The 19895-nt window shown below is 38.4% G+C and overlaps 1 protein-coding gene across 1 annotated transcript in view; it reads right to left on the reverse strand.

The window, feature by feature from the left end:
- Positions 1-19895, reverse strand: part of MAP2K1 (mitogen-activated protein kinase kinase 1) — a 36926-nt gene that overhangs the window by 3258 nt on the left and 13773 nt on the right. The window contains exons 2-8 of the mRNA XM_014946111.1: positions 16612-16822; positions 14838-14984; positions 11613-11690; positions 11030-11081; positions 6081-6205; positions 3244-3451; positions 2676-2740 (exon numbers count right to left, since the gene is read on the reverse strand). Of these exons, the coding sequence (XP_014801597.1) occupies positions 2676-2740; positions 3244-3451; positions 6081-6205; positions 11030-11081; positions 11613-11690; positions 14838-14984; positions 16612-16822 (886 nt within the window). The remainder of the gene's footprint in view (positions 1-2675; positions 2741-3243; positions 3452-6080; positions 6206-11029; positions 11082-11612; positions 11691-14837; positions 14985-16611; positions 16823-19895) is intronic.

Here is a 19895-nt window from a genome sequence, read left to right on the forward strand (position 1 = left end):
GAGAAGGATGTGACTCAGCCACTCCAGATAATACTCTGCAAAAAGTCTGCTTGTGCACAGAAAGGCTTTTTGTAATAAGTGTCTGTCTATATACTTTATTATTGACTGATAAATCCAAGAAAGAATTTTGCTAATTAATTTAACCGCATTAGGTCATATACTTATTGTAATTACCAAGTGGCTGACTCCAAAACCCACTAGATTTTGGTCTCCTTGCCAGTCCCTGTTCTAAAAGTGAGCAAAAGCCTGCAGCCCCTCAATCTCTAGATCAGAAAAGCAGCCCCCACTCAAACTGTTTGAGCTGCTTGTACCCGGGGCCACAAACTGCACTCCAGGCCATATGCTCCATCTCAGACCTGATCTCAGTTGAGGAACCCAATCCACCCAGAAGAGTGCTCTTAGTTCAAGTTAAGAACTTTCACTTACCATCAGCTGCTTCAAATCGGCTCTCTCAGCAGGATTTTTAATTAAACTGGAAAACAGAAAGCATTGCAAAAGTTACACATTGGTATCTTTTAAAAGAAAGACCAAGTTTTATCACGTAGGTACTGCTTTGGTCTGAAGGCAGCACTCCAGATAAAAGCCTTGGGTCACCTCGTGCCTCTCAAACACAGAGCTGGGGCTGTGAGCAATTCCCTTCTGGGGGTACAGTTTTAGGTGTGAAATCCTGAATTGTCTGACACTGTTCAGTGGGGGCGGGAGTGAGTGTCTGTAGCCAAGCTGGAGAGATCAAATTCCCATTTAAATGAAAACTCAACAATACCACCTGCTTTATCCCTCAAGTTCCTTTTACCCAACTCCATTCAAGCTCAGCATCAAGGACAGCTATTGCGTTGCTGTTCTTCCTTTTGGAGACAGCAGATATATATACATAGCTTTTAATAAATAAACTAACTTTTCAAACTGTAATGAATTGCCTCCCTTCCCACTGAATATACTGGTTCAGTGCAGGTATTTCTGAAGTGGAATTGGAGGAGTAAATAGATGGGACAATGACTGCTGTGATAAAGGTATTAGTTCAGTGAAGCACCAAGAAAGGAAAAAGCATCTGGAGCCTGCAAGAGTCATGGATCTCGTGGAGCAGGCACTGCAGGATGCTGTGAAGGTTACCCATCAAAGTAAGGGCCTTCCTTTAGAAGAGTGTTTTACGATCAGAATCCCTCAGTACTATGGCATCTTCAGTGCTGCAAAAGCACTAATCCAAGTTGCACACAGAAACAGAGACTGTATCTTAAAAAGGTGAATCTCTCTCAGCTTTGGGGTTCTCTTTGGTGCCTGTAAAGTCAGCTTTAGGCACGTGAGCAGTTGGAGAAAGAGGATTCTGCTAATGGAAATTACTCCACATTTCCCATGAGCTGCATGTCTGGACCCCGACTGCCAAGTTATCCATGCAGTGAGAGCACACACGAGCAGGATCACCCCTTCACTCCTGCGTGCTCGCTTGCCTTTGCGGCGCGAAGTCTCTGGGAGTGGGAAGCGGTGGCTGAGGGGAAAAAAAAAAAAAAAAAAAAAAAACAAGAAAAGAAAAAAATAATTAGCAGTCATTCAGCATCACTAGTGCACGATGAGGCACCACCTGCCAGAGAGCTACCACCACAAGTCCTGTGTCTGGGAAAGCTGAAAACCCCAAGCACTCCCCAGCCCTTCCTCCAAAGCTGGGCTCTGAAGCAAATGTCAGGCAGACTTCAGCTTCCACGTGTACAAATAAAGGAAATGCTGTCACATGATTTATAAAAGTAAAGACACTGGGTTTATTACTGACTAATTTGGGTAATTACTCACAGCTGCTGGATTTTAGGTGTTTCAGTAATAAATCAGATCAGAGACAGTTTCTATGGTGTGGGGTGGTTTTTTGTTGGGTGTGTTGTATTTTTTCCTCTCTATACACACACCTGACTGGGGTTAACACAGCCTTGAGCTGTCATTAAGAAGGCTCAGAGCAGCTGGCAGTAATTACCACAGCATTATTCTCCTTACTACTAATCTCCAGTTTGGAGAAGGGAAGATGCCCTGCACATCCTTAGCTCCATAATCCTTTTGATCTAAATATTCTGTCCCAGGGAATGAGCTTGTTTGGGTTCTGAATTCAAAAAGAATTCTGATAAATAAAGAAGTAGTACTAAATAGACCTGCAATTCATTCACCTGGAACAATTACATTTTCCAGCTGCCATAAACGACACCCAGCATGAACATGCTTTTTTATTTTGGAAGGACACAAGCAGTGGAGTCATGGGAGTTTGAGTAGCACTTGTGAAAATATTGGAAACACTCTACCAATTGTAAAATACCAATCTCTATTAATTAGCATTGTAGCTTAGCAATTTGAAAGATACAGTATTATAAATGAGGTTGTTTGTAAGACTAAAACAAAGAAACAAACCCAATTTTGTATATGCTTGATCGTGCTGGCTGCTGTTAACTGTCCTAACAGAATGCATGATCCAGGCTGGAAAACCCATAAACCTACTTAAAGAATGCAAAAAAATGAACTCAAATTCTCCTGGGAATAATTTAGAATCAAGCCAAAACACATAACAAGGATGTCTCTCTTATACTGCAGCAACAGGAGACCAAAGACATGGCTTATCCTCACAGTAACTCCACACCCCTTCCCACTCTGGAATGCTTTAGAAGTTTACAGTTGTATTAGTACAAGTGCAAATAACCCATTACCTCATTGACGATGTAATCGAGAAGTTCAAAGATTGCCATTGGGGGTCTGCTGTCTGGTCCATAGGCTAAAAAGAAATTGGAGAAGTGGAAAAAGACAGTGTTACTCTCCTCCCTTATTGGAGGGATTTTAAGAAGCTAACAGTCACATACTCTCTTCTTACACAGTAGACTTGCTGGCACCCAGTAATTTACAGAAAAAGTGGAACAGTAACAGGGTAACACTTTAATGCAAGGAGATATCATTTTCAAGTCTGATCCAAACCATGAACTTCACTGGGAATCTTCCCACTGTACTTTGAGCATCACATCTTAGGGGCATGAACCGTAGCAACAGAACGGGATCTTAATGGTGTTTGTGAACAGCTCAGTTACCCACAAAAGCATCTCTGGTCCTTGATTCTCAAACTCAGATTCGTGCTCACAGCGAGACTGAGCCAGGTGCCCAATAAAATCCTGATTTTTTGGAAAGTTTAAAGCCACACCATGCAGATCAGTAGGAGGTAAGGAAGACCTTTAAGCCTACAGAGAAGTGTGCTGGAAAAGAATTGAAGAGATCATTGGAACTTACAGCTCACTGGTCGACCAGGTGTTCTTTGCCTGGGTGAGGTCTCGGTGACTGGAGAATCTCCCTCTACTGGGCAGCCAAACATTAATTCAAGCTCCTTGGAGTCAGGAGGTGGGATGGGGTATCTGCCAATGGCCATTTCTACCAGTGACAACCCCATACTCCATATATCTGATTGCACCGAATAATGAGTTCCCTGTAGTCTTTCCGGCTACCAAAAAAAAAGAAAAGAGGGGGGGAAATACAGTATTGTAACAAGAAAGAAATAAATAATTGCATTTTGCAATTTCCTGGAAAAAATTAAGGATGAAACCCCAAGTATGACATCTTCCAATGAGTGACTTACTGATCTTTTTCTTTAAATATCTCATCTGGGGTTCCAGAACTTCCACAACCATTGCATACAACTGCTGCAAATAATTTTGGAACTTTTAAAAAATGACACTATTATGTTGCCATTTTATTTCTTTACCATAATATCTAAATGTTGCAACTATTAATGATGAGGGAACAATTAAAGTACAAGAAAGCAAAACTAGTACAGGCAGCTGCAGATTCACCTGGTTTCCCCAAAAAGCTGTTCTTGGTTTCCTGCTTTGGGAACGAGAAGGAGGTAACTTCACTGACCCTCTCTGGGTCCAAAAGTGACCCAGGGCTCTAGCAATAACCTTCTGGTTTGTGACACTTCTCAGCTGATACCATTCTGAGAACTTCCTACAGCAGAAATGCATTTACACAGGGGCTATTCTATACATTCACACTGCTGTTCTAGATCCATACTCAATTCATTTCTCAATCAACAGTTGAGCTCTGTGTTTGAAGATATTTAGGTATGGGGTTTTTTTGTTCAATCATGATTATAACCATCTCTGGATATTCCAGTCACATTGCTCCAAAGATCCTCAGTTCTGAGCAGCATCTGTTTTTTAATACATTGATTTATATCATCCTTGGATCCATTTTTACTAAGCTTTCTCAAAGAAAACCTTCACTTTGCTTTTCTGGTCTCTTTTTAAAAGTACCTAAAGAACTACAACAGAAGATTAGTTCTTAACCAACTCCTTTTGCTTAGTTTTTGCACTTGCTTTATCAGTACTATGATATGAATAGTACAAGCTGAATATGATTTCTGCAATTTTTAATACATTGATCTACATCATCCTTGGATCTATTTTTACTAAGCTTTCTCAAAGAAAACTTTCACTTTGCTTTTCTGGTCTCTTTTTAAAATCAAGCTCATACTTTACCAAAATGGTGCAGATTCTTGCCTGACTATATGCCTATTTTTTGAATATATATGATTTGAAACTTTCTCACAGAATGTAAGAACACGGTATTACTCTAAGGTGTCTTCCCTCTCCCATAATGGGTGACAGTTTTGTTAAATTAGCTTTGTAACATTTACTGAGAGCATCACAATTTCTCCAGTGTCCCACCTCAGCTAGTTCCACAGCCATCTGGATAAACCACATAATTCCTGGACAATGGATAAAGCTGCCCCAAAACAAAGATAAGCAAAAAATTATCATAAAATGTAAGTGTAAAGGAAGAAGTGAGTGGATGAGAAAAAGCAGGAAACACACATGGTACTAGTTATACAAAAAGAATAAAGTCTAGAAAATATACTCAATTACTGTTGACTGTACAAACCTTCATTTGGTAGAACAGGATGTCATTTGGTTAATTACTGTTGACTGTACAGACCTTCATTTGGTAGAACAGGATGTCATTTGGGATGTAACAACTCTATAGCTGTTACTTTAAAAATTATGCTAAGGCAGATACTGCAAGAAAGGGTATTTCAGACACTACCAAAAAGAATAAATAAAATAATGATTATTGCTTGGTTTGACCTGATGACAGAGAGCAAAGCTAAACCTCTGTCTGGATAAACAATAAACTGAAAAAACCTGAAGGAAAACAGCACTTTGCTCTCATCCCTCCTACTAGAAGAAGGGCAAGCCAGGAGTATGTCAAGGGCCCAGAAGAGGTGGAGCTGCAAAATGTTTTTGCTAATTAGCAACAGCCTCTAGATGTACGTGGGAACACAAGCCACAGTTTTATTTCAAGTATGTTACCAATATCAAAAACAAGATAACACTGTCTTTGATGTTGAAATGCAGGTCCCATGCTGAGCAGAAGCAGCATTATTATGCTTTTTTCCTTTAAGTTTAAGCCCACACAGTTTCAATCCTACAACAGAATCTCTAAACGCTCTGATTGCATGAGTTAATTGGGCATGTATTGAACAAGGTGAGTAGAGTAGAACAAGAGACCTGTTATTTCCATTTTCTGGGACTTTCACAAAGTGCAAAGAATTTCTCTGAAGAGCAGGTTTCAAGGTATTCCGCATACACAGGAATATGTAAATGTGTTAAATGAGCCTCCATGGCCTTGGCCACGCTAGCCACTGGCCACCCCCATGCTTTCTCTGGCTGCTGCAGCTGCACTGGGATCCTGGAGAGCTTCCCTACATAAGTGCCCACAGCAAAACGCTGGAGTGGAAAAAGAACCACACTTAATAAGGAAGGCAAACTATAAATATTGGTCTTTTTTGGTGTATACAAAACCCAAATACATTAACCGATTGGATTCTGCAATGTAGACAATCGCATCTCAGTTGTCGTAAACCATTCCACGTTGCTTGGCTTTTCTTGCAACAATTCTTTCCTCCCCTCTCCACAATCTGATACAATACTGGAATATTCCTGGAATGCAGGAAGTGCTGAACTATGAACAGCAGCAATAACAGCAATAGTTGGTTTCTTGTTGGATTACTGGAATCAGGATAACTCTACCATAATGTACATTAAACTCAGAGCTATAAAACCTGTACTTACAGACATGTAGGAGCGTGTGCCAACAAATGAGTTTGCCATAGAATCTATCAGTTGTCCACTGACACCAAAATCACACAGCTTGATTTCACCTCTGGAGTTTACCAAAATGTTAGACGGTTTAACATCTGGGAAAAAAAAAAGAATGGAAGATTTATATTTATAATAGACAAAAAGGGGAATATGACAGTGAAAGTAACACAAGAGGTGAGAGTCACCACGTGTCCCCCTTTGTCTCCCTTCTAACTTCAACACACTTCTACACCTTCTCTGGGAATACTCAGAGATCAGATCTGGTTCCCTACTCAGCCCCATTTCACAGGCTCTCTCTTTAAATACAGATAAACAAAGAGAAATTTTTAAAGCTACAAGTACCCAAAGGCTGTCAGCTTTGTTTTGATTTCACCCTGTTTCTTGGCTTTTGAATATTAAGTTTGGCTTTACAATTACTAAATCTTAAAGTGAATGTCAGCGTAACTCCTCTTTAATGGTGCTCTTTTTGCCTAGGAATAGTCAAGAAAGAGGCCCTATGTATTAATTTTACAAAGATCAGTGAACTACAGTAGCCACACCATTAGCCCTAACTTAGCCTTCATACGTAACACAAATCATCCCATAGCAAACCAGTTCCTGGAGTGTGTTCTTGCTGTTCTGGTTTTATTTGGGGTTTTTTGGTTGGGTTTTTTTGGGGGGAGGGGGGACAAGGCAGGAGGGTGAGAGGGTGGGTAGTCTTGTTTTTGTTTGTTTGTTGTTGTTTATTTAAAGTTCTGGAAAAAAAAAACCATTATCCTATTATTGAAATGCTGCATTTAAAATACTTTGAGATTGTTTACCTGCGATAGAACCCCTTCATGATTTTTAATTCATCACTTTTTCTAAACAGAAATTTAATAAGGGTCACTGGTAGCTAAGCAACTAATAACAGCTATTTGTGAATGCAAAAGTACAGAGAACAGTTGTTTAGTATTTCCTTTACAGCTGTAAGAAGTTTTTTTTTTTTTTTAATATATTTTGCTGCTTAGTTAGTCATTACCACGGCAGTACTGAGATAAGTAATCAACAGCTCCCATCTGCAAAGTAACGCTACAGGAAAAAAAAGGGTACTATAAATTAGTTTTAAAGAAAGAGATTACACTCAGCCTATCAGAATTTCACTTTAGATTCTGCTATTCAAGAGTGGCTCCAGAAGTCTATAGTTTGTAGCTTATTTTCATTTCCTTTTCACTTTTTAACACAAAAATATTCCATGTAGCTTTCATTTCAGTGACTGAGGAACTGACCTTTGTTTGTGATGTGAACAGGATGTCACTGGGAAGATGATACTAATGTGACTCCTCATCACTGGAAAAAGCTCTCCATGCAGAAGGTTATGCCTCACTGAACAAGCTCCATGGAGATTGGAAACGAAGACAAAACTGTATTTAAGCTGTTTCTCCCCCCAGCCCCGTTTTAAAGAACAAAAGAAAGCTTGAATAAAGTTATCTACTTTCAGAATTTGTGGTTGTGTTTTCCTGACATCACCTTTCTAGATAACTGAAACTGTCCAGGCACACTGGAAATGGTGTTTGTGATAATTTATGAACACTTTCTTTCTAACACAAAGAAAATCTCAGCTGCTTCTGCCAGGTATGGTCTTCCTCCTTATGGGGGGGAAGAATACAGGCATGTATTTTGTGTACTACTTTGAATTCCCCGTTCCTAGGAAAGTAACTGGCTTATAAACATTGCTCTAGTCAATAGATTTTCCTCCTGTAAGAGCAGCAAAGGTACTGGGCAGTTTGTGGAGCTGTTTACCAGGCAGGAAACAGAACATCACACACCGGTTAATTCGGAGCAGGGCTTCAATGCAGAGAGATTTTAGAGGCCTTCTGAACCTTCTGCAAGTTCTACCTCCTTTGTGCAAGTTTTAACTTCAGTGGAGACCTCACCATAAGCACACTTCACAATGAAAAGGAAGAATCCAGTCCAGCTTGACCTATCAGTTTAAAATTCCAGCAGGAATAAAACCAAGCAACCACCCAGCAAACCAAGGTGCTGTTGGTGCAGTGGAACAGGCACCAAAGACTAGAGACTCCCAGCTCCACAGGAACCTTCCCCTGAACTCATATGGAAAAGCAAGGTGGAAAAAACAATATTTGCAAAATATTTGCTGGAAGCACCACAGAGCCGGAACAAATTATAGATAAAGGCCTTTAGATTTGTCCTGCTTATCTATGAACACCATCTAGTTCAATTCAGAACAAAGACATAAATCCTGGCTTATCTCTGCAGCTCATTAATACTTCATGTTCATAATTAAATGGCAAAAAACCAACATTAGCATTCCTCTGTCAGTGAACCAAGTGACATTCCCTTTATAAGCATCTTACATGCTCCAGAATCCACCTGGTCTTTTGAAGACTTAACTCTTACCATCAGTGTTTCTCTAGCTGATAATCCCACGCTGTATCTGCCTTACAATAGCACTGCAAATCATGACTCCTCCCTGAAATTTTATATAAACCTCACCTTTCCCCTCTGCATTTTCATCTTCCTTGCAAGGTGCCCCGTGCAATCACAGTGTGGTGTTTGGAATGCTGCTGCCTTCCCACCCCTTGGAACAGAGCACTCTATGCTATTTTAACTCCAGAGTGTCTGAGCACTTAAGCAGTTTCTCTGGAAACCACAGATCTGTATTGCCAAATGGAGCAGGAATGCCAAGGCATCCTTCAAAATATATGCAGGAGCTTGCAAGAAATGGATAAATCTAGAAAGGAAGACCGAGTGTGCTACGTAAGTATTTAAATTTTAAAGAAAATGAAAGGACATTTCATGTATCATCCCAGACAACCCAGAAACAGGGCTGTGCAATTCTAGAGAAGGCAGAGGGATGAGTATATGACACTGAAAAGGGAGCTGATTAATACGAAGAAGTTTCGAGGATTTACAGGATGTCTCGCAGTCTCTGTAAGAGCTTTGTCTCCTCTGCCTGAGCCCTGCTCTCCGACAGGCACAAACCTAGTTCATTCTGGAAAAAAACATGGCCCCAGACATTATAACAAAATCATCAGGCAAGGCTTTCCAGAGAGAATTACACTCCAAACTGTGCTCAAAAAACCCTGAAGTTGTGTTCCGATTAACTTACAGGATTTTTATTCATCCAGAGCTAAAACATAGCAAAAAAAAAAGTTTGTGTGTCTTCATAATCTGCAGCAATATACTTTCCAATTAGTTACAGGACGCTTCTTTCCTTGTCATTTAGTGCCTTCTGGCATTAACCACAAAGGTAAATTCCTCTTCTGTGCCTGCTTTGTATCCCACCGGATTGTCTGTCCAATTTCCATCGTGTCTTTTCAGAGAGGACCAAAGCAAAGCGTGGTGGGTCCAGATGAGCTAACGCTCTATAAAAAGACTGTATTTTCCATTCCTTCCTTAATAAGCCCTAAGGACTTCTTCCTTGAGCTGTCTGTAATGACAAGCGAATACTTTTCCCCAGAGGTCACAGTTAGTCCAGGACAGATCTTGTGCATGGAAGCAGTTAAAGCTGAACCTCATATGGAGCAGCCACCATACTCTGCTTGGGTTTTTTTGCAGTTTTTCATAGCTGGCATTACTTTTTGACCAACCCAAGCAAATGCGGCACTGACAAGTTTTGCTGATTTATTTTTTATTCTTTTCTTTTGTTCAGAATGCTGCAGGCTGGCTTCTGCCCACCATTCCAGAAAAATGAACATCTGTCAGAATCTTTACCCTGCAAAACATCCTGTGATTTTTTTGCCCTACGGTGACGTTAAGGCCTTTGTTTTACTGTCCCCCAATAATGCTGAAATCTCAGATACACTGACCATCCTCAAATGCCATCAACTACACCAACATAGAGACCTTCCCCACTCTCTACTCAAAGAGATTACTCAATCTCTTATCTTAAAAACAGTATTTTGATGAGGTTGCATAGCCCAAGAAAATGAGGTCTTCTTAAACTGTTCTGCATGCAACTTAGTCCCTTATGCTCTTAAGGGAGACAAATGACTTTGCAACTACCTTCAGAAATCTTCAGAGCCTACCTCCAACCTCCATTCTCCAGAAGAGAGCTGTGTTTGATTGTTTAAAAACAAACCAAAACAGCAACATGTCATAAACAGAGTCTACTTCACATGTAAGGTGATCCTACAACAGAGTGTAGAGACTAGGATTGCTAATTCCTTTTTTTGGTCTGGTCAACAAATACAAACTCAGACACATACTAACATCTGATGAAGGTATTTTTATGACCTGAGGATTGATCTCAAATGGAACCAAACTCACCAAACAGCTGGTATGGTTTATACATGCTGGAATGAGTAGTGCCTTCCAAACAAAAACCAGGAAATGCTCCCTCTCTAGTCTTCAGCGTACACTCACATCAGGAATACTGGAATTTATTACTTCACCATATCAAGTGTCATTTTTGTTTAATGGAACAAGCAACAGATTAGTGAAAGAGCTGGATTTTTTAAAAGGACAACTATAAGCTGAAAATAATGTAAAATAAATGCCCTGCTTTAAAGTAACTAAAGACCCTGGGAGTGTAGAAGTGACACACCTTTTATATAGCTCCACTGTGTTTTTAAAAACCCTAAAGTACAGGAAAGGTGCAATTCTGTATGTCTATAAATATCATCTGAATCTAAGACAGCTGGTACAAACAGTGGCTTTCCTTTAAAATTTTTAATGGCGATAACGAACACTGAATTGTCAAATTAATTTTAGGTCAGAGGTTTTGATTCTGAATCTCTCCAAAGATTTTGTTGTAGCAGAACCTGAGATAAGTGACAACCATAGTAAGAGATTTAGTCTGCCTTACACTACCCAAAAAAGCCTCTCTGAACTAAAGTCATATTGAACCACACAGCACCAATCATAAAAAATGTACGTATTTTAACTTGAATAAAAATTATATTCAAGGAAAGTTACAGTGTAAAATTTTCTCTCACCTCTGTGCATTATTTTATGCTTTTCTCTCAGATATGTGAGTCCTTTTATTACCTAAAGTAAAAAAAAAAAATTCAATTTATGAAACAGAAAAGATAATTGTATGCTTTGCCTGTACAAGAATTCCAACTGAATGTGACAACAAAAACCCTGAAGTGTAATCACTGCAAATCCATATTTTGTTTTAATTTCTGCCTTCAACTCACAGTAGAAAAACAGAACCAAGTGAACCCTTATTGGAAGTTTTGCATACACAGTTTGTTGCACAATAGATATTAAAAACTTTGAATGTTACCTTCTTAATGAAATGTTAATTCTGTTCTTATCCAGAAGAATCAGCTGATACAAAAGCAGGAAAATCAAAGTAAGCACAATAGAACGCGTTACTCATGACAACACCCTGAGGTACCAAATCATATGTACAAAGACTGCTTTTTAAAATAAAGCACTGCACTTAAAAACCAGCTAAGGTTTCTCTCTCCCACACCCTTCAGAGCTGAAGCAGCAGCTTCCCAGATCCAGCATTACTGCACTGGGACACAAATGTACCCACTTCCAGCCTTGGAGAGGGATGGGCACACTCACCGCAATGCTAACTTTGCCCAGGATCTGCTCTGGAATTCTTCCAGCCTTTTTCAGTACTTGATCCAAGGAGCCACCATCCTAATAATAATAAATGTTTGATTAGTCAAGCTTTAATCAAATTACTCTGAAACATTTTAAACAGGACTGTAGTCTGAAGGCTAGATTTGGTGAGGAAAAAACTGCCGCTTTTCATGTTTGATTTAACATTGTTGTGGTGTATATCTGAAAAAAAAAAATAATCAATCGTTCCTCTTTAGGAATTAGTCATTTTTACGTTTATTTTAAACAAACATTTGGCCAGTAACAACATCCACTCAAATAAACGCTTCACACAATGATCTTCCATACTATTATTTTCATGGTTTTGCTCCTGTTAAGGAAGTACTGTCCACAAAGAGCTGTTGACCAAACATTAGGGCTTTTACAGATTTCTGTAACTTTCAGACCAGTGTAATAACATGTTTTTACTTTGTTACAGCCATCACATGATGCTCTCTCCCACTCCAAAGACAACATGAGGAGCATTGAAGCAGCACAGAAGTTTATATGCTCAAGATTACAAGGATGAAAGTTCATCACAGTGGAAAAGATAGAATTCTCTTCCTGACTATAACGTGCAGTAGTGCCACCCCAGGATTGTAATTAAACCCAGATCCCTGTTCCCCTCTCTCCCTAGATGAGATCCCACACAGATTAAGTTGGCCTCTCTTAGTTCTGCATATCTGGGGTGACACTGTCAACTTCTGAGGATGGAGGGTTCATACAGCAGAGCTCTCAGAATCAAAACAGGAAGAAATGTTTTCAAAGTTTCATGGTAAGTAGCAGCCTTGCTATCTCCTTAGGTTAAATAAATCGAATGTATGCACACACTCCCCCAAAGTGAAATATATTCCACTGTTGCTAAGAGCTTCTGAGAAGGAAAACTGTAAAAAAAATGCTATTTATTTTTAGCAACTGATTCAACAATAGGCTTGTACATAAGTTCTAGATTCTCTAGAACAGAGAATTTACAGTCTAAGAAGAAATGCGAAAGCTACTTCTCAAACTAAAAAACCAATATCCTGTCGTCCAGATCAGCGTTTGGTACCTCCCAGCACTCAAGACAAAAATCCACCTTGACAAAAGAATTGCCTTCTGCCTTAACCTATCCTTTGGAAGTTTTCATCACCATTTATACATGTCAACAGAAAAGCTAGAATGCAAAGTTCTATTATTTAAGGACTAAAATCTAAAACTCTTATGAGAAGTATATAAATACGTATTTGATCATGCATTTTTGTAAAAAAAAAAAAAAAACCCACACCCACATATACCAAGCTTGATTAAAAATACAGTAACAGGAAAAAAAAAAGTCTATATAAATATATTGTGTAACCAGTCTGCATTTCTGGAGAGCTGTCTCTGCTGAAATATCAGTATATTAACAAAGATTTCATACAGAACAACACCTGGGCTTTTTTCCCCCCTCCCTGAGGACTAGCTCTGTGCCTGGAAGAGGCTGAACACAAGTCGATCGCCTGGTGTCGGCTGAACCTCCAGCGCCTTTCGGGAGCAAACTTCAATCCTTCTGCCTGTTAACTACCTGCTGCTAAGCAAAGTTATGCATTGATTTTGAATTTATGTACCTAAAAATATCAAACACTCAGATCTTCAAGTTCCTTGCCTTTTCCACCTCCAACTTTCTGTTCATTTTCATACTTATGTTTTGTAACTCACTGCTAAAAATAAGAATTTTGATTGGCAGCAATTGTACAAAAAAAGACAATGGAGATTTTCAGATTTTCATCTTATCTTTTACCCAAAAGACAACCAAAAACGTAATGATCTGCATTAGGCCAACAGCTTGATGGGTTAAGACTACACTTTAAATAATCCACCTTCTCTTTCTATTTCGTATCTTATCGATCAATTGTTCTCTGTGTAAAATCTTGTATCCAGTCTGACTTAGATCAGTTTCAGCACCGAAACACCAGATTTCACACTGACTTCTCTTCAATTTAAGAGTTCCCTGCTGTCAATTTTGGTACCTCATCTATCTTTCTCATTGACAAATTAATTGAGTTTCTTTAGGCCTTTTATTCCTACCTGTAATTATATACCACCACCATCTCTCTTTTGGCATGCGTTAACAAACACACTCTTTTAGCAATTGCAGATGTGCAGATTTGTGACATTTAATAACGTCTTCTGAAACAACGCCCAGTCATTTTTGGCATTTATCTTCCTGCTTTTCATTATTCTTTTCAATTTTGAGAAACTAACTTCTTGGTAATTCCCAACAGTCATTTGTGGTTTGGGATATGCACACCTTCTATTCGGCTACCACACGCTTAAAAACTGGATCATGATCACTTGTTCCTAGGCAACCATCGATTTCTGCTAAAAATTTCCGTAAGAGAAGACCAGAGAAGCATTAAAACAATCACATGTACTTTCCAGAAAAAATAAGGTTTCTCTCCAAAGAAACATTTTTTCTCAGGGAAAAAAAAAAATAAAAGGTCTTCAGATTTATTGTATTCCATACTGTTAAAAACATCCTCTACTCAGTGAGGCAAAAAATTTGACTGACCTTTAATTACAGAAAATTTACTTTTAGTGTTTGGCTCCATATGGTTAGAGAACGACAAACACATCAAGAAGAATGTGTATTTTTTTATTAAAATGAATCACAGCTAAAAATATTTTTTGGCATTTAAAAGGTTGTATAAAATCCTTCTGAGTTTGTTTATTTCCTGTGCACTGTTCTTTACGTTTGCATTTTCTGTAAAATTTGAAAAAAGGAGTCAAAATACGGATTCCTCTAAATAAGAATAAATTAGATTCTTATTGTCAGAGCTACTAAGGACTACACAGCTGCAGCAGCAGATTGATCTGATCCATTCTGCACAAAACCAAACCCAAACCAGAACAAGTGTCTAAGTAGCAGAATTGGGTAAACATTTTTAAATAGAAGAAACCAAAAAGGATCACAGATAACAGAGAAGCAACTGGGAGGCTACATTTGTACAGCTTCGACTGCAACAGAAGAGGGGCTACTGGAGAAGGGGATGAAACAGATTGTATCAATCCCAACCTCAGATTTGCAGAGTGCATCTGAAACACAGTATTTTGTTCCTTATTCGTGCAGAAAGGTCTACTTCGTTAACTTAAGCCCTGTTGACACTCCGGTTTTGCATTAAAGGTCTGTTAATAACTTCCAGCTAAGACAGATTTATAAGTACTTACCATATGTTCCATGCAAATGCTGATTTCTCCATCGCTGTAAAAAGCTCCATAAAAGCCCACTATGTATGGAGAGTTGCACTCATGTAGAACTTGCAGCTCACGAATGATCTGGTTTCGAATAGCTGGCTTGATCTCTAGATGAATCAACTGTAAAATAATCCACTCTTACTATTTTCTTAGTGACCAAGTGCCATTCAGAAGGAGCAGGTTGCTCAGAGAGGTTTTCAGTACCTAACTGGGTCCTGCCCTCAGCAGCCTGCTCTGATCTTGCAGCTGACTCAGCTCCTAAGGCCCCTTCCAACCAGAATTATTCTATGACTCAACTGTAAAATAATCCATCCTTATTTTCTTAGTGGCAAAGAGAAAGGAAAACACTACAATAGAGCTTGAGAAAGTTGGAACATCAACACCCATGAAAAGGTGGGATTTCCAGCTCTTCTCTTCACAAAATACTTCTCTATCAAACTTTTTGTTCCAGCACATTTTCTTCACTTATCTGTTTGGCTGGTTTTTTTTGTTTTTTGTTTTTTTTTTTTTTAAACAGATAGTTCAGAAACTGAAGCTCTTTATGCTGAAAAAAAGCCATGAACAAAAATCTAAAGGAAATGTGTCAAAGACATACTGACTCAGAAGCAGCTGCTGAAAAACACCTGCACAGGTGTTTGTAAAGCATTAGTGGAAGGAACGAGCTGAACCTCAAATTAAAAACTCCCCAAACTGACTCTAAATCTAAAAGAGAGATTATATAAAATACTTTGTTCCGCTAGACTATTTATCTCATACAATACAAGAAGTGTATTTCTCTTGTGAAAGGGAAGATTAGGAGACATTATGGAAATGAAATTTGAGTCAATATATGAAAGAAAAATTGCAGTTCAGCAAACATCTCAGTTGCATCAAATATTAATGAATTCAGGCAAAATTTCCTGTTAAACCCACAGTAGGTGGAAAAAAAAAAATCAATTAAATTGATTTAGTTCAAGAAAACCTCAGTGATTTGTTTATTTCACAATTCTCACACCTCAGAAGCGGGTACTTTTCTTTGCTGTCTCCAAACTGTCAGAGCACTGAGCATGGCTTATTCTTCAAACCAGTACATGCACCTTTTCCTTTCATTTTGCCAAAGATGACAGTGTATTCTTCTAAAATAATAATTCTTCTTCACATAAAGTGAAAATTAAAACATCAAGCTATTTCGGTTAAAAAGAAATAATCTCAGTTCTCTTACAAACTAGGTTCCAAATGCTGTTGGTTGTAAAGCATAAAGCTGAATAATCGAAAAATACTCTAGCCAGAAGTAGTGCCTTTTTGCACAGAAGCAAATATACCCAGGTAAGAGAAAAGTATAGAAAAAAAAAAAAAAAAGGGGGGGGGGGAGGGTATGGGGAAAAAAAAAAAAAAGGGTGGGGGAATGAATGCCTATTATATCGTTACAAACACATGGGACACTTTCTGGAAAACTGGGAAGTTTAGGATTAGTACATGTAACCTTTCCTACTTTTATGACATCAACTTCTCTGAAAGTTGGCATTAAAGTATTTTTGTGTGTGTGTGTGTGTGTGTGTGTGTGTCTACCACTTATTTCTCTAGAGCCACTGTATTTCATCAGAAACAATCTCCTTTAGTCAACTTCTCTAAAAGTTGGCATTAAAGTATTTTTTTATGTGTGTGTGTGTGTGTCACTACCACTTATTTCTCTGGAGTCACTGTATTTCATCAGAAACAATCTCCTTTATAAAAATCATCCCAAAGTTCTGATTTTTGAGGCACTCACCTTTCTGGCCATTATGAGACCAGACGGCTTGTGAGATACTTTGAAGACCACACCACCATTCCCTGCTCCCAGCTCACTGATCTTCTCAAAGTCATCATCCTTCAGCTCTCCAACTTTTTGTTTCTGGGTCAGGAAAGCTTCAAGGCGCTTTCGTTGCTGTTCATCCAACTCTAGTTCTTCCAGCTTCTTCTGAAGTGCTTCCAAATTTGTCCTGTACAGAGAAAGAAGAGATGATTATTAAGCTGTTTGAGCTTACCCAGCAGTGTTGCAAGAGGAAGAGCAGTAAAGCATTGAGGTTAAGTAGAGATTAAATCCACTACACTTTTGCACCTGTATACATTAGCCAGAAGGGTCTGACTTGTCCAGTCATCCCCATGAGACAGACATTATTGGAACTCTGATTTAAGTGAACAGTATTTTATTCCAGATAAAACAATGCCATAAACACAAACAGATGATACCCAGGTTCCCCATCTTTGAGGTTCTGTCCAAATCCCTGCGAGTTAAGTTTCACTACCTCCAGGAGTGGCTTAATGACTCAGCATTTATGATCAGAGATCTCATGAATCACAGCGCATCTCTCCACACTATTTTTAGTTCCACATTGTCAAGGATTGTGTTGCAATTTCCTAAGGAGTTTGTCTAAACATTTTACTTACTGATTTTCACATAACTGTATAACTAATACTCCATTCAGAAGCTTATAATTTTTTTGTGATATTTAAATAAGAAAGCCCAGCCAAACAAACATGCATTAAAACCCGGCCACTGGAAACACAAGTCTTTTTTAGCTTAATTGGGGAAAAGAAACAGCCCAAAGGTTTTAAGCTTACTTTTTTTATTTTTTTTTAAGGGCACATCTATTAGAAACTTAGGTTTAACATCATTAAGCAATACAAAATAGAAATACTAAACTTTAAGCAATAGCTAAATTTGGGGTTACAGACAGAAGTTTAGTTTCCCAGGAAGATTCTTTTTTAATAACTTCAGATCCTAAGAAAACGCTTCATTCCAATAATACAACTTTCCCACTTCCAACTGCAACCATAAGTTGCTGCAAAAGTAAATATTTAAACAGCAAATATATATTTATTTTTCATTTGGCTCAGCCAAATTTAACACAATGTTCCCAGGGAATACAGTGCTGCCAGGACAAAAAATTTCAGGAACAGAATCTGCTTCTTTAGAGCCTAAATCACTTCCCATTAAAAAAAAAAATAAATTAGATTTCACCAACAATCAAGAAAACTATTTCTATTCATCACTCCATAAAACGTCTACTTTCATAAAATATCAACTTTCAAAACGTGCTGCACGAAGACATTGTCTGAATGCCCAGAAGGTGCTGGTCAGTTGAGAAGATACAAGGTTGACTCTTCAAGAAGCAACAACAAATAACCCCCAGGCTCAGCAGAAAGACAGAATTAAATAGGATGAAACCCTCAGCTCGTTCATTAGAGAGCCTGCATTTCCAGGCAGGGTAACAACCTTGGTTTGACTGTCTGTAAGGTTTAATCAAAGCAAATAAAAATAATATAAATATTCACAGCTCTTCCTTACTACACGATCACTCCAAAAGTTTAAGTGATGATGCACCCCTACTTCATTTATCAGTTCAAAAGTTAGACAGGATGCAATTGCTATGTTAACTTAGGAAGCCATAATGCTCAGAAGAGTTAAAGAGAGGAAACAGAATGAGAGCTTTGATGGAAAGGTGAGTTCTGTTCAGTCTGTTATTTTGACATTTCAGCAGTCCAGACATGAGATTACTAAGAACACTTGTGAGCAAATTCCACAAAACACTCACCCAGGGCAAACGGAATTTGGCAATGCTGCTCAAAACCAGAACACTCTTATACAGAAAATTTAAATGTACTTGTTCTACTGTACTTACAATACCGTGTCTCTACCTTAGTAGAAGAATAATTTAACTCTGGTGCAGATACCTCACTTTCAAGCTACCCTACAAGGAGAAATATACTCTTATTTCTGTCCTCATACCATGCTTCATAGCAGTCCAACCATATAACCATTATATTCCATACAGGAATACAATCATACAAACATCCTAGAGCATCTACAATGAGAAATTTCCCTGCTAGATAAGCATGGCATATAGGAACATCGAAGTTAATCTGATTTATAGACTCTGTTCTAAAGATGAAGCATTAAGAGACACAATTTTGAAATCTAATTTTAGAAATGTAAAACAGAAAGCAAATTAATCACTGGATTATTTTTTTTTCCTCTGCAAGTGTGCCCAGGAAAGCAAACAAATCCCAGCCCAAAGTCAAAGTAATGTGTGTCTTTTCTAGAACACAGCTGAACTAGTTCTTCTTACACTATGAACACAAGATAAGAAGTGGAGCAAAGTCAAGCACCCCTTGCCTTCCTACAATAAACTCCAGAACAATGAATGCTGGGTGGAAAGTCTGTGTTTCACCCTGGGAGGTTACTGTTTTGAGATGATGTAACTCAGGTGGTTTGCCCTTGTAGCAGGCTTGAGCAGCAGCAAATTTTCTACGCACATTTGACAAATACATAAGATCAGTATTTTTTTACTGAGCAGTATGTTAAACATTGGTATTTTTAGGAAGTACAGATTATTTTTCATTTTATAAAACCCTACAAAACTAGCAGAAATATATCCCCGGTATATTTGGGGCCACTTACCAAGATAGTATCCTTCAAACATTTCTTTATATTAGAAGCAGAACAACTTTATTGTGCACACAAACTCATTAAAAATAAACTTTTTTATAGGGCGTTTTACCTGCTTTTACACTGTGCTTATATCAAAAGCATCATTGCCCGGAAAATATGGCTTACAAAACATCCTAAATTAATGAGGCAGTTTTACTGGATGTGACTTTTGCAGAGACAGATCTGTTATTGTGTCTCACTGCTTTAGAGAAGTCAGGACCACATGAACGAGAGCTCAACATCTCTCTGGATCTCTCTTTCCTTAGAGGACAAGACAAGTCAGAGCAGGCAACAGAATTTGAAGGAACATCCAAATAACTTTGCAGCAACAGTTTTGTTGAATTCACTTAAAGATCTGAAATAAAAGTATATTAAGCTCCTAGACACAATATTTTATAAATTTATATATTAAATGTCCTTTTGATATATAGGGCCAGATTTTCAGATGAGCTTAGCAAGCACTGCAGACTATAAAGCCTGCATATGGACTTAATACCAAAACAGAACCCAGCTCTCTGCTAGAAAATATGGCCTTCACAGAAAATTTCAGTTTCCTGTGAAAATTCTGGTCCATTAAGCCA

The sequence above is a fragment of the Calidris pugnax genome, unplaced genomic scaffold (genome assembly GCF_001431845.1).
Source record: "Calidris pugnax isolate Ruff unplaced genomic scaffold, ASM143184v1 scaffold134, whole genome shotgun sequence".
NCBI lineage: Eukaryota > Metazoa > Chordata > Aves > Charadriiformes > Scolopacidae > Calidris > Calidris pugnax.